This window comes from Leptopilina heterotoma, unplaced genomic scaffold, assembly GCF_015476425.1.
Source record: "Leptopilina heterotoma isolate Lh14 unplaced genomic scaffold, ASM1547642v1 Lhet_27, whole genome shotgun sequence".
Taxonomy (NCBI): domain Eukaryota; kingdom Metazoa; phylum Arthropoda; class Insecta; order Hymenoptera; family Figitidae; genus Leptopilina; species Leptopilina heterotoma.
The window spans coordinates 1468742-1485003 of record NW_025110978.1 but is presented as its reverse complement, the minus strand read 5'-3'; the positions used below and the strand labels follow the sequence as shown (position 1 = coordinate 1485003).

General features: G+C 21.8%; 1 protein-coding gene across 1 annotated transcript in view; it reads right to left on the bottom strand.

Annotated features, from left to right (window-relative positions):
• Positions 1-16262, bottom strand: part of LOC122503756 (solute carrier organic anion transporter family member 3A1-like) — a 58555-nt gene that overhangs the window by 14244 nt on the left and 28049 nt on the right. Inside the window, exons 2-5 of the mRNA XM_043614430.1 lie at positions 7862-8172; positions 5060-5242; positions 1131-1184; positions 807-912 (exon numbers count right to left, since the gene is read on the bottom strand). Of these exons, the coding sequence (XP_043470365.1) occupies positions 807-912; positions 1131-1184; positions 5060-5242; positions 7862-8073 (555 nt within the window). The 5' untranslated portion in view covers positions 8074-8172. The remainder of the gene's footprint in view (positions 1-806; positions 913-1130; positions 1185-5059; positions 5243-7861; positions 8173-16262) is intronic.

Sequence of the window (16262 nt, the reverse complement as noted above, 5' to 3'; positions counted from 1 at the left end):
TTTTAAAATAATTTTAATTAAAAAGTTTAAAAATAATTGGATTTTACCAAGAATTTCTTTCAGAGAAATTGCAAGTGTAATTCAAGAATTGTAATTTTAATGAATTGTAGATTTTTATCATTAAAGTTGTAATAGTTAAGAATTTGGATCAAGGGAAATTTGAAGCGACTAAAATTCTTATTAGATTAGATTAATTTGAATTGATAAAGGTTAATTTAGTATCTTTGTATATATTAATGAAACGAGGTGAATAGGTGAATAGATGATGATTCATGAATTTATGATTATTTTGAAGAAAATAAATATTAATTTTTTTATTTCATTAGCGAGTTCAAAGTAATGCAAATTCTCAAGAAAAAATTAAAAAATACTTCTTAGTGTCACAAATCTAAAAAAATGTACTCAAATGGTAGCAAATCGTAAAAAAAGTAATAAATAGCAGTTTTTATTAGACGAATACAAAACCTGTTCTTTTATACTTTTACAAAAAAAAATACAATATTTACTGTTAAAAGTAAAAATAAACAAAATAAAAAATTCTTTCTTAAATTTTGAAAATTGAATCATGTTTTTTTTGTTTTTTTAACATCTGCAAATTTGTTTTTCGTCAAATTAAAATAGAACTCAAAAAAAAATTTTAAATGAAATCATTGAAATGTATTTTCGAGACATTAAATTCAACACTTGCAACTTTCCAGGCCTCATTGTTGGATAATATGATGGATTAATGTATGTGTATTTTATGACGACACGTGATTTATTGCATAAAATGAAACCGAACAAAGAACAAAAATTTGATTACGAACCTTAATACTTGCAAATTTTTGAATGAAGGCCGGTCTACAAGTTAGGATTCCACAGTCCTTTGAATCAGGACTGAGAGGAGGTGTCTGTGGTTTTTCCTTTTCAGTTCTGGAAAATAGGAAAATTAATTAATTTCAATTCTCACTATAAAATTACGAAAATTAATTAGAAAATTTTAAAAATGTAAGAAATTTCAAATACGAAAAAAGTCTTGTATAAAATTCCTTATTTTGTTCTAAAAAAAAGAAAAGAAATAAAAATTGAAGAAATTGGAAAAATCGAAGAAATCCTCTAAGCAGAGGAGATTTGAAAAAATATTAATTTACCTGTCTATCATGGAAGCACTTGGATTCCTGCTATGACATTTGATGACAAAGTCTCTGTAAAAGTGCAAAAATAAAATGATGCATGATGTGGTGAAACTATTTCAATTCTTTGTTTATAAGAATTTAGATGGAAAATAACATTTATTTTTCTTCCTCTACATCTTGAAAAGCATAATAAAAAGGAATTGCAGCGACAGCGATTAAATCCCTCTGGGAATAAACATGCAGTCTTATGCATTTTAATATTTTCCCAGGCCTCAATTTATCAAATCTCTCGCGCAACTCTATAAAAAAAATTTCTTTGTTCACAAATCATCAAGGAAATATTTTATTTTCAATGATGATTTTTATGTAACAAAAAAAAATTGCAAAAACTGTTAAATAAACCATTTTTCCGTTTCTAGAAAAAGAATTTAAAAAAATTACACAATAATTATAGAAGATAATTTCTTTGTGTTTTCCCCCCTTTTTTTTATTACCGCTTTTATAAACTAAACTAGATTTTCCGATTTATATATTTATTAGGATAAAACTTTGAAACAATGGCAGTGAATGTGTATTAGTCAGAAAATTTCTATGATACGTTTATAAATTGTGCCATGGCCACCATGAGATTACTTTCTACCCGCGCGAATAGGCCTCCATATTACTTTTAGCGAACCATGTTTAGCATTTGATCATGAGAAATATTAAAAACTGATTTTTTTCGCAAGCAAAACAAGTAATAATTCTTTCATAATTCCTTCTCATTCGTTAATCACTCTACTACAATTTCAAGGCTTAACTTTTAAATGGAATTTAATTCATAAATTATTTAATGAATAGATGCAATTCTTTCTTGTGTATTGCTCAAAGTGAATAAGAAGAAGAAGAAGAAAATGTCTTTGTTGTGTGTAAAAAAATTTGAAATTCATTTCTCTCTTCCTGGTTAACATGCGCTCTTTCATTTTTCCTAGGAAAGAATGTTTTACTTTCATAAGATTGTCTTCGGGGCATTTAAAAAAAAAATTACTCACTTCAATGAACGGTAGTTTATAATTAATTGTAAAATTATTCGTCGCATGAAAAATGATAAAACTTTAACTAATGGTACTTTTAAAAAATAATTCTAAAGTGATTGATCATTTTCGGAAATTAACATTTCGTTTTCGAAATTTCAGAAGTGGAAAAAAATAGATAAAAAATTATTAGATACACAAGGAAAATGCCTCTAAACATTTTTGTATTTTCATTTACGAATTGTAATCTTCCTTTGTGAAATTATTGGAAACATTAAGATTTATTTTAAAAAGATGAATATTAAATTAGTATTATTATTTTTCCACGGGAATTAAAATATTGTCAAAAATTTTAATTTATGACCTTCTGAAATTTAGTCTAAAAATTTCTAAAATTTCAACTGCAAATCTTGAAAAATTTAATTATTTAGATATTTAATTAATTGTTGTTTAAATTTTTATTGTATAAATTTTAGAAAGTTTAAAGTTTTATTTATTAAAAATTTTAAAGTATTGAAATTTATAATTTATTTTAAAGTTTTATTGCTTAAATTTTCAAGTAAAATAATTCGCTAGATATTTATAAGAGAATTGCTACAAAAATTTGTTTTGTTCCCACTCTAAAAACAAGTTGTTCATTTTATGACCATTTACCTTTCTCAATATATAAAAATTGCGGTTTTGCAAACTTTTGAAAAACTATGTACAAAAGGGTTCGTCCAGAAGATTTGTTAAAAATAAAATTATATAAATCATTTATAATTTATAAGTTGTTATATAAATATTTGGTGAAATTTACACTTTCATTTGCCAATTGCTTCTTTTTTATGATAGAATAATCATTTTAAAATATTAATATTAATATTAAATAAATTATGAAAAAAATACAAAATTTGAATTTTTTTTTAAAAAGAAAAATATTTATTAATTTGATAAATTTTGATAAAATATATACTTTGTATACATCAATCGATTCGTTTTCTTGTCAGGAATGTAATTTTGAGAAAAATTAATGAAAATATTAACAAATAAAAAAATTATTTCAAAAAATACAAAAAAAAAATTTTTTCTGAATTTTAAAAAAATTGTATAAAAAAATTTTTGTAGATATTTTCAAAAATCCTTGTGTCAGATTTTAGGTATTAATGACTGCAATAAACCTGCAAAATTTCAGGACAATCCATCAAAATTTGTCTGAGATAATTTGTACACAATTTTTGTGACATACACACACACACACATACATCTGGACATTTGCTCATAATTGAATATACATATATGTGACGCTCCACGAGAAAAGGGACCTTATTTACTCTTGTCATAAGGTCCCTTTTCTCGTGGAGCGTCACATATGTTTTAGATGAAAATGAGTCCATATAACCTTCTTTTGAAAAATTGAAAATCGTCACCAATGAAAAGCTTCCTCATGAGGAAGCAATAAGTAAAAAAAAAATGTTTCTAATATTTATAAATATCTTTAATTGTAAAATTATTTGAAATTTATTCTTTTTTGAATAAACATTTAATCATTATTATTATTTTACCAAAGAAATTGACATTTTTAAAAATTTCTATTCAAAACCTTTAGAAAATTTAATTATTTATAAAAATTTCAACTATAACTCTATATCAAAACTCAATAATTTTTAGAATTTTTGAGTAATTCAGTAATTTAATTAATTTAATTTATTTAACTAATTTAAGCAATTTTTTAAAATATTCTATAAATGTAATATGAATAATTAATAAATATTGTATGAAAATTCTTCAAGAAATAAATTTTCTAAAATAAATTGTGTTTCTAATTTATTTGTAAATATCTTCAATTTATTACAAAATTATTGTTATTATTACTCACATTATCAATAATTCTTTTAACATAAAAATTTAATTATTATTAATATTCTTCACAGGAATAAAGATCTTAAAAATTTCCAAATTCCAAACCATTTGTGTCAAGTCTGTTATAGATAATAATTTTAAAAATGTTCTTTGAAAACGGAATTATTTAAAATAGATTCAATTGCGTATTCTCTAAAGTTCAAATATTATTGTTAGAAATAGAAAAAAAATTCGAGAGGAATAAATATTTTTGATATTTTCAAAGATCGCTGGATGTCAAAAACAAAAATTGTCATATCAATTCTAAAATTTTATTTTTTCACTATTTTTCATGAAATTCCTTTACTTTTTCCTTATTTCTCTGACCGATTTTACTTTTCCTGATTGTTATCTGATCTCTATAGAAATAATTTAAAAACACTTGTTCGATAATTTTTTAAAATGCTGATCCCCAATTTTTTGAACGTTCAAATGATAAAGAAACATTTTTCATTGAAAATATTTTCAAAAATTACTGATTGCTATAAAAATTGAAAAAATTAAATTTAACATTTACAAACTTTGTAAATAATTTTTGGATACGTGACGAAAAATTGTTGTAATAATATTTTATATTTAAGAAGCTTAATAAATTTTGCTCATTTGAACGTTTAGAACTTTGGGAACATAAAATACATTCAATTTGCAAATTCTCTAAAGTTTACTTATTTTTGTCAGAAATAGAAAAAATTCCAAAATTCGGGGTAATTTAAAAGCTTTCAAAACGAAAAAAAAGAAATTAAGTGTTTCCAAAATAAAAAATCGCTAAATGGCAAAAACCTTGAATTTTCTTGTAAATTCTCAAATTTTGATATTTTTCCAATACTTTTAATAAAATTCCCCCGATTTTTCTTTGATTTCTCTGACCAATTTTATTGTTCCTGATTTCCCTGACCTATATCAATCCTGTGACTGAATTAACTATTTATTACGATTGAATTTAATTTTGCATTTTTTTTTCACTTGTAGATAAAATGTTATTTTCCAAAGAAAATAGTCCAAAAAATTTGCATTTTGAATAAAATTGCCAAAAGGAAAATGCCAATTCACCTGTGGTCCATAATGCCAGAACTTGGATTTCGACTATGACATCTAATTACAGTATCGTGTGTCAATGGCAAATCTGAATTTTCGCCAGCATTACCACCGGTGCTCTCTGCATACAAACCAGTCATAGCATACATACTCTCATTCCTCCTGTGTCCAGAATGATAATTGCTACCCGAGTCCGACCTGTTGGAAAGAAAAATTCAGTCAGTAAGGTCAATAATTTCAAAATTGCTCATTTACACAAGAGCGGATTTCAAATTGTGTCAATTTTATTAATTTCTACCTATAGGTAATTTTTCTTCTCTCCAATTTCAATTGAAACGAAAATTATTTTATTCCTATTTTATTATTATTTTTTAATTTTGTATCATTTATTATTTATTAATTAATACTTACTATCAATATTAATAATCCCTTTCGCTATCTTTATTCTAAAAGAGAATTTTTTTTTATAAATCTTTTCAAAAGGAAATAATAAATAAAAAAAATAAAAAAATGATTTCCTTATCATTTTTTTATTATTCATTATTAATATTCATTGTCCCTTTACTTTGTCTTTAGAGGTGAATTCTTTTCGAAAATCTTATTAAAAGTGTCGAGTAAAATTTTCTTAAATACTTGCACGATTATTAATACCTGTCCAGACACAAAATGCCTTTATAAACATTAAGTCTATTATATTCTAAACCCATGGATTCTGAAATCTGATCTCTGTCGGATTTTCTTACCCTAATATCGATACGTGAATATAAATCTGAAACCCTTCAAAAAAAAAAAAAGGAAAAATAATATAAAACTACTGAGTATAGGCTTCTTGTATATCTAGATTGCAAAAACGAGATTTGAAAGTCACCAACGAAACGATTTTTAGATATGAAAAGATAGTTGGAGAAAAATTGTAATTTCAGACCTCAGATTAAAATAAATATTCAAATGTTATTGAACAATATCAATTATGTAAAATTTTCAAAATTAATTTGAAACCTTTCGAAATATAATTATTTTTTAAAATTGCTACTGTAACTATTCCAAAATTCAATTATTTTCTGCAATTTTTAACTAGAATTCTTCTCTAAATCAATTAATTTTAATAATTTTAAGAAAGTTCTTGGAGAGTTTAGGCAATTATTTAAAAAAAAAGAAAGTTCATTTAAAATTCGTCTGAAATTCAATTGTTTTCAATTCAATGTTATGAAATTTCGATTATTAGAAAGTTCTTTAATTAAATAATATTTATTTAAAAATTCAACTAGTTTCAAAAGAATTTTAACTATAATGGTTCAAACAATTAGAATTTTCAATTCAAGTAACTCAAAATAAAAATTTTCAAACATTTTAATTTGAAACCTTTTGAAATTTAATTATTTCTATACATTTTTACTAAAACTCTTGCAATATTGGATTATCTTCTAGAATTTTTAATTAAAATTCTTCTGTAAATAAATTTTTTTGCTAAACTTTAGACAATTATTCAAAAAAATTAATTATTTAAACATAAAAATTCAATTTTTTTTTATAAAAATTACAAACTGTAACTTTTTGTGGTTTTTTTAAAGAAGTTTTCAAAGTAAAAAAAAAATTTTAGAAAAGTTTCAAAAAAATTAAAATTTTTAAAGATTTCAATTAAAATATCTATTAAAATTTAATTACTTCTGATAATTCCTGATAAAAGGTTTTTAATATTCAATTATTATCTTAAATATTAACTGAAATTCATTTTTAAATCAATTTTTTTTTAAATTTCTAAGAGAATTCAATTATTTAAACAAAAAACAAATAAATTATAGAAAAATTGATTACTTCTTAAAATTGAATTGTTATAAACAATTTTATCAAAATTTTTTTAAATAATTGAATTCTGTCGAAAAATCTATGAAAATTTTATTAAAAATAATTTAAGTACTATGAAAATTTAATTATTTATGAATAAAAAATAATTCAAATAATTGAATTGAATAAATTGAATAATTGAATTAATACCTATAATTAATACAAATTGAATAAAAAATAATTGAATTAATATGCCTAATTAATTTCAATAACTGAATTTTTGCAAAGAATTTCATTAAAATTTTGGAAAATAATTGAATTCTTTCGAAGAATTTTTTATTAAAAGTATTAAAAATAATTAAATTTGTTCGAGAAATTTATTAAAAATTGCAGTTAAATAATTAAATTCTTATAAAAAAATCTTATCAAAACTTTTAAAAATAATTGTTTTCATCGTTTACATACGAAGAGTTTTAAGAAAATATACTTGATTTCTTTCGAAAAATTTTCTGAAAATTGTATTTTAAATAATTAAATTCCTGCATAGAAATTTTATTATTTATGAAAATAATTTTATTTCAGCACAGAATTTAATTAAACTTTTTCTTAAATAATTAAATTCTTTTGAGAAATTTTATAAAAAAAGTAAATATTGAAATTCAATTATTCAAAATTATTCAAATTTTCGAAAATTATTTAATCGTTTTAAAGACTTTTATGAGAATTTTTTCAATTGTTGCAAAGAATTAAAAACTTAAAATTTTTGAGAATAATTTTTTTATTTCAACTATTAGCAGATTTAAAGTGGAGTAAATTCTCAAAAAAGAAAAAAATTATTTTTTAATGTCTCAAATCTAGAAAAAGTATCCAAATAGTAGCAAATAGTACAAAAAAATATGAAATAATAGAGTTTTGAGTGCGAATCCTAAAAACGTTTTTTAAAAATGTTCGGAAACAAAAATTGGAGTAAAAAAATTTCTGTTCGGAATTAAATTAGGAAAATGGGGAAAAAATAAATTTTCTTTTTTTTACCTTCTGTGCCCAAAGCCAGTAAAATCGCTAGTTTTGTGAGTGCCGTCGGAGCGTTTTTGGCTAAAGGCACTTGATATGCTTTCAGCTCGTTTATGGCCACTTTCTGACCATTTGTGACCAATAAATCCACCGCCAGATTCCGTTCGTCTATGGCAAAACATACTGGATGACGAGCCATTTCTCTTGTGTCCGTTTGCGTTGTTTGAAGCCATCTTTTCCCTTCAACGACCCTAATCTCTTCCTCTTTGAAAAAAAAGAATTCTAATTACGTTGCTCTTCGCCACGACATAATTGCTACATCCTCCAGTTTACTGCAACAAACAAGACAACATTACAATTAATTCTCTATACAGTAATAATGATATTATAATTACGCTACAATTAAAACTATTATAAACCAGAAAGAGAAAGGAAATATCAAAATAAACAACAAATAATCAGATGCATAATAGAAAACATTCTTAAAGTTCTCAAAGTTCAAAATGAACATGAAATTTATTTTTTTCTTGTTCAAATTAAAATTTTTACAATAATTTTGCGAAACTAAAATATAAAAAATAATACCTAACAATTATAAAGTTTCTAACACCAACTTTTAATTCGACGAATTTAAATTTGACCAATTTTTTTATTAATTCAATTTTTCATTAGAAGAATATAAATTTAATCAATTTTTCTATTAAACTAATTTTTAAACAAAACGAATTAAAAATAAAACCACGACTATAAATAAAAGTTCGAATAATTACAATTGGATTAGTTTTATTCTCCAACAGGTTTAGATTTAAAATTTCTATTTAGCATGAAAAAATAAAAACCATTTTTATTTAACCAACTTTGCTATTAATTCAATTTTTAATTTGAGACGAATTTAAATTTTACCCATTTTTTAAAGAAATTATTAGCTAAATTTGAAAATTAAAAAAAGGAATGTGAATAAAAATTTGACTAATTACAATTGGATTTAATTATAAACATTTCTATTTATCAAAAAATTAATAAGAATAATTTTTATTTTACGAACTTTTCTATTGATTCAATTTTTAATTAGAGACGAATTTAAATTTTATCAATTTTTTAAAGAAATTATTAGCTTAATTTGAAAATTAAGCAATGAATGTGAATAAAAACTCGACTAAATATTATTGGATTTAACTAAAAACTTAAAATATTAATAGTATTTTAGCAGAAAATTATTAATTATTATTTTTCAACATATTTTTATGTAACCAATTATTATAATTTAAAAATCAACTTTTAATTAGACGAATTTAAAAATAAATTTTTAATTAAAGAAATTTAAATTCTTTTCATTTTGAATTCTATTTTAGTTCAAAATTCTATTTAGTAGGAAATTTAATTTAATTCTGTAACAATTATTATTAGAAAATAAACATCAATTTTTTTTTTCTAAATATTATTGTGGCAATATTGTTGCGTTATATTTTATTAATTTACTAAATGAATAATTTTTTTCGTTGATAAACGTTGTGGACTTCAACGTGGTTTTAATTAAAAATTTCTATTTAGAAGAAAATTATTACATAACAATTTCTATTCAACCAATTTTCTATTAATCAAATTTTTAATGAGACGAATGATAAACAGAAAAGAAAAGAAAAAATGAATTAATTTTTAATCAAATCAGATTTTTAATGAAACAAAAAATTAACATTTATTAATAATTCAGTTTGAAACCAAATTTATGGATTAAAAAGCAAAAGTTTAAAAAACGAAAGTCTGACGATTAAAAAAGGGAAATAAAAAACAATTCCTACAGCATAAAGAGAATGTTTAATAAAAGAAATGACTAATGGAATGAGGAATGAAGAAAAGTTCTTAAAGAACAAATTAATTATATTAAAAGTTTCAAGACTACACTTTAAAAAAAAATCCGTATTTTGAATATTTACTTTAATATCCTTTTTGATAATCTCTACATTCTTTCACACCTTTTTCATTAATAAAAATTAAAAATTAACAAAAATTGAAAAAAAATTTTCCTTTTTCTTTTTTTAATTTTTTCAAGTCTTTCTTCGAAATTTGTTCCATCTCTGCATTCTTAATTTTGGACTAATTAAAATAACACACTGGCATTTCCTCACACAGAGCCAAGTATAGAAACTGAAGAATAAATTTTGAGCATTTGTGATTGTCATTAACACTCTCTTTTGTTTCATCTTAATGAATTCCTAGGCAGCAGTGTGCTTGCTGCTGCTGCTGCTGACAACTTTTTTAGATTATCGATTCGAGTTGCTCTTGATTTTAGCTCTCATTGAAAAATTGAAGAAGCTTTATCCAAGCCACAAAAAATATATTCTCAAAGAAATAAAGTGCAACTTTTATTTACTAAAAAAAAACATTGTAACAAGTTTCTTTTTTTCTCTCTTCTCTTTTTCTTTGGTTTAAAAAAAAAAAATTTCTTTTTTTTCCCCTCGTAAAGTGTTTCCTTGAACTATTATTATTCATAATTATTATTATATAGTGGACGATAAAGTCTCTTCTTCATCATTTGACTTTTTGTCTCGCAGGTCTCACTCTTTTCTCTTCTTTCGTTATTATACATATCAGCACCGCGCACTGTTCCCATTTAGATTGATCCGGAGAAATTACACTTCTTCAAAGACAAAGAAACATCGTATGTGTCTTTAATTGACGACAATTATTTCCAATTGGAAACTGAGACATAGAATTTATTATTCATTACTTTTTTCTATAACTCTATTTGTATATTTATTTCTCTTTTTTATTTATTTTCTATTATTTATTTATTTATTTATTTATTATTTACTATATTATTAATCGACTAATTACTTTATTATATTATTATCCTATTTAACTTTTGTCAGCATTTTGATATTTAATTTATTTTTTATTATTATATTTATTTATTCAATTTACACGGGCAAATATTCAGTTATTATTTATATTTTTCATTGTCTTGTAATAAACGTAAAGTGTTTTGTTTATATTTCACTTTTGTCATGCAGTTTTTTATTTTTTTTATTTTATTACATTTTTATTTATTATTCAATTTATTATTTTAAATATTTTGTTATTTCTTTACCAATTTAATTTTTTACTATTTTGTAATAAATGAAAAACTTTGTTTATATTTTTCTCTTGTCATGCAGTTTTTTATTATTTATTTATTTATTCAATTAAACGGCCAAATTTTCATTTATTATTTATACTTTTCATTGTTTTTGTAATAAACGTGAAACTTTGTTTATAATTTACTCTTGTCATGCATTTAAAAAATGATTAAAAATCAGTGAAGAAAAATTGCTACCGATGTGAATTAGTGATTTTTATTTATTCAGATACATGGAATTTTTTATAAATAAAAAAAGACTTTTAAATATACAATACATTTTTTTGAAAAAACTAATATTTTTGTCAATTTTAACTATTGTATATTTTTTATTATAATTAATATAGTTTAATAATTATTTTCTTCCTATAAAAAAATTAATATTTAGAAAAGAGTTCAAAAAAGAAGTATAAAAAAAATTGCTCATTAAATATTCGATGAGTTTTTGATGTAATAATTATTATTTTTAATATTTAAGAATTTTTTTTTAATATTCAAACACAATTTAAATTTAAATAACATTAGTTAATTACAAATTTAATATTTTATTTAGACTAGGTAATTATAACATCAAATTCTAATTCTACTTCTGAATGAATAAAAGTATAATACTTAAATAATATTTATAGATAATATTTAAATAATATTTATAGATATAATATTAAAAATAAAATTTTTAATAATTGTTTAAATTTAGACTAAAAAATAAAAAATTAAAACAATTCAAAAATAGCAATACAATTTAAAACTTTATTAAATTTAAGCAATAACAATATTTAAATAACATTTAAAAAAATAGTTTAAAAGTGAAGTATGTACAAAATTGCTCATTGAATATTTAATGAGTTTTTTGAGAGAGATGTTGAAGTTTACAAATGACTGCGTTATTCATAAAGTATTTGGTTTTTTTTTCCTTCTTTTTTTGGCGCAACTCACACCTTCAGGATGTTTGCTAAAATCTCCACAAATTCATAAGTGAAAAAAAAGTTTTTTCCTCTTTACATATTCTACTTTATTCTCCACGCGAGCTCCTTCACTCCACACATGTTTTTTGTATGTTTTATATTTTTATTTATTTTATATTTTTTTTTCTTTTGTTAAGTGTATATTGTCTGGGTGAATAAGAAAAAAATATTACTTTGAACTCGTGTATAAATATATATATATATATATATAGGGTTCAACATTATTTCTGGAACACTGCTTTTCACTTTCATTTTCTTTTCAAATAAATACTTTTATACATTTTTATGATGTTAACAGAGTAATATTACATATACAATATATGTATATGCAGGTGGACAATGCACTCGTAAGGAAATGTCTGTTTGAAAATAACAAATTTTCGGTTAAAAAATTGCGAAAATTAAAAATAAATAAATTTTTAAACTAAAAATAAATTTACTCTCTAAATTTGAATTAGTAAATTAAATGTTTACTAATTTAAATTTATGACTGACTTTTTTGCTTTTGAATTAGTAAATTTTACTTATAAATAACCATTAATTTATTAGTCAATTTTACTAATTCAAAAGCAAAATAGTCGGTCAATAATTCAAATTAGTAAAAATGTTGACTATTTTTATTTAATTGCTTTATTTTATTTATTTACTTGAATTAGTGAATGACTTAATGCTTATGAATTATTAAAATTGACTAATAAATTAGTAGAAAAAATGACTATTTATTAGTAAAATATACTAATTCAAAAGCAAAAAATCAGTCACTAATTAAAACTAATAAACATTTTTCTAATTCAAATTTATAAATTATAATAAATAATAAAAAAATCTAATTCGTTGACTCTCAGTGATCGTTTATTTCACCAAATTTTTACCTACAAAAATAAATAAATTCAAAAATTAGTTTTGTTTCATTTTTTAAGGAAATTTTTCGGAAAATTTAGAAAACAAAATAATTTCAAATCTTTATAATTTAATTTATGCATATTTATATTTACATATAATTAAATTTATAATTTAATTATTTATGCAATATAGTATAATGTGAAATGTTATTACTAATTAAAATCACATGCAGTAACATACTAATTATAGTTATCAAATAAATAATATAATTTACAATTTAATTTAATCATTTTAATTTTTTTCTTTTCCAAATATTTTTTATTTTTTTTTTCAAGCATTTTTCTCAGTTAAGCAAATATAGTTTAGAGTAAATTAAGCGTTATTTGCTTTCGAATAGCTTTTGTCAAACGGGATTTTATCGAAAATTGTGTTTCGCTCTGTAAATTAAGAATTAAGGTTTCGAGTTGTGTGCTCCGAAAACGATTTCTTGTCCTTTAATTCTTGTATACCTATAATTATATAGAGTTGAAGGCGGAAATTCTTTGCATTCGAAATATTTTGTGCAAGAGTTCATTAACACGCACTGATTCATAATCGCGTAGGATCAAAATTATAAAAATAACTGTTAAGAAAAAGTACAACATTTAAATATTTATTTTCAATTTATTAATACCGGAATTCAGAAAACAAAAATTTGAATTAATTACTCATTGTCAGTATTTATAATTTTTGTATACGATTTCTAAAATTGTTGAATGTAAGTTTGTAAATACAAATTGAAAAAAATGTTTTCTATCAGTATATTTTAATGCTAATGATAATAATAATAATTATAATTAATAAAGTTTTTCATTTTTATTATTAATTACTAAAACTATTATTTGTTTTTTGTGTATACTTTTGTTTTTTTTTTATAAAAAAACATTTTTTGATAAATTGAAAATGCCTATATGTAGTTTGAGTTTCTTTTTTTTATAATAATATTAATATTTATAGAAAAGTTAAAAGAGTGAAAAAAAACTTCTTTTGGAAAATTGAACAAGTGAATGGATTTGATGTGTGTTGTCTCGTTAAAAAGCGATTTCAAAAGTTAGTAGCGTTACATGAGTAAAATAATTACAATAATATTAGACTCCTTTGTGAAATCCTGCTTCTTTGAGTCAATGAAGAGAGCTACTTATTTTTTCAGGGTATATGAACTCGCAATATTTTTGTAGTACACATTTTAATTTGCATCACTTGCTGTTCTTTTCCTTTTCGGTTCGATGATCTCGTGACAAAACAAACGGTATAATATATTTTTCAGAGATGAAATATATATAAAGTTCCGCGACTTTTGTAACGGTTCACTTTATTTTCGTTTAACTAAAATCTATTCTATTCAAAAATATATGTATAACTCTCAGCGCATTTGATTATTCTTTCATTTTTATTATCCGCTTTTCATGACACTATACCATTTTTGTACAACTATTTATTTTTCTTTCTTTTTATTTAATTTTTATAACTAAATTTTCATAACTAAATTTGTATAGTAGTAAATATTTGTTTATAAGATTAAATTTATATAACACTCAATATATATTTTATATAATTGTCAATTTATTTTGTCATTTCAACATTTTTATTATTACTCAAGTTTTTTTAATACTTCGTTTAAATTTGAAAATTTAATAGAAAACAATTAAAATCATTGAAATTAAATATACAATTTTCTTTGTAAATTAAAGGAAAAAAGATTCTTACTGTTGGGCTATTTTCATAAATAAATAAATACTGGAATAATAAAATGGTTAATTAATAATTAAGTAATAAATAAATATCTAAATATTATTTAAAATACTTTTATTATTCCGAAGTAGATTTATAAATAATTAGTCTTTGCTATTACCTACAATTGTTTTTAATAAAATATTTAAAGATATTGTAAATTGTATTTAAATTTAAATATTATTTGAATGCTTAAACAAAGTTCTCATTTATTAAAAATAATAATATTACATTAAACACACTCTTCGAATATTTAATTACTTTTTTTCCACTTTCTTTTAACTAATTTTTAATCATTTTTTAAAAAACTTCAGTAAAAAAACTACTGAAAACTACTAAACTACTAAACAGCTACTAGAACTACTAAAACTAGTAAAATACTACAGTAAAAAGTAGAAAATATTTTTAGTAGAATTAGTGACAATCAATTTTCCCTAATATTCAAATTTAGAGAGAATGTATTTTTACTCTTTCCATAAATTATTTTTAAATATAAACAACATTTTTTTTGATTTATTATAAAATAATTAAAAAATAAATAGGTGTATAAATAAATAAGAAAATTGATAATTAACTTATAACTTTACATCTTATAAATAGAAAAATATTTAAAATAATAAATTGAATAATAAATAAAAATGTACTAAAATAAAAAATAATAAAAAACTGCATGACAAGAGTGAAATATAAACAAAATTTTAAGACGAGTGCAGTAGCGTCGTGGTTAGTGCGCCTGACTGTGTTAGTTTGTAGATCGTACGTTCGATTCCCCCCAATGTTAATATAAACAAAATTTTACGTTTATTGCAAAACAATAAAAAATATAAGAAATAAATGAAAATTTTCTCGTCTAAATTGAATAAATAAATAAAACAACAATAAAATAAAAAAATACCAAAGAAGCTTAAAAAAGTAAAATATAACAAAAATTATCCATTTATTAATAGGAAATCAAAAATAAGAACTAAAAAAATTTTCAAAAGTAAAATGTAAAATTAAATTTTAGAAAGAATTAGACAAAACTGCATAAATGAATCTCTACTTAAAGTATAAGAGTGTATTTATCAATAATTCAGAAATAAAAGAAAGAGGAAAGCAAAAAACCGAAAAATATAAATATCTGAGCTTTATAGTTTCTTTTTTATATTGAATGTCGTATTTCCGATTTCCAAATGGTGAGAATAAGAACAGCTTTGTGAAAAGACGTCATGCAATTTGAGAGGGATTTCAACCCTGATGGAAATAGCGACCTAGAAATCGACCTATCTATATTATTATATCTACTTATAAAATTCACCACGCGATGGGTCATTCAATCTTTAAAATATAGAAAATATAATAAGAATAAGAATAAGAATAATAAAAGTTACATTTCTAAAAAAGAAATTAAGAAATGGAACCTAAATGGTCTCTAAAATTAGTTACAGATGAAAGGAAAATTATTTTCGATATAAAATTTTCCATTAATTAAGTGAAGTGAACCTTTAATTAATCAAAATGCGTCAAATAATGCAGACTTCGAACTGAATTTAGAAACAAAAGATAGTATCAAAAGTCTCATAAAATGTTCGTAATAGTTTCAAATAGTTGCACGTTATTTACAAATAATGGATTTTAATAAAAAACACAAAAGTGTAAAAATAAAAATAAAAAAGCGTCATAAATGTACGTTAAAAACAAAATTTATTATTCTCATAATGATAATTTTTTTTTTAATTATAAAAGTTTT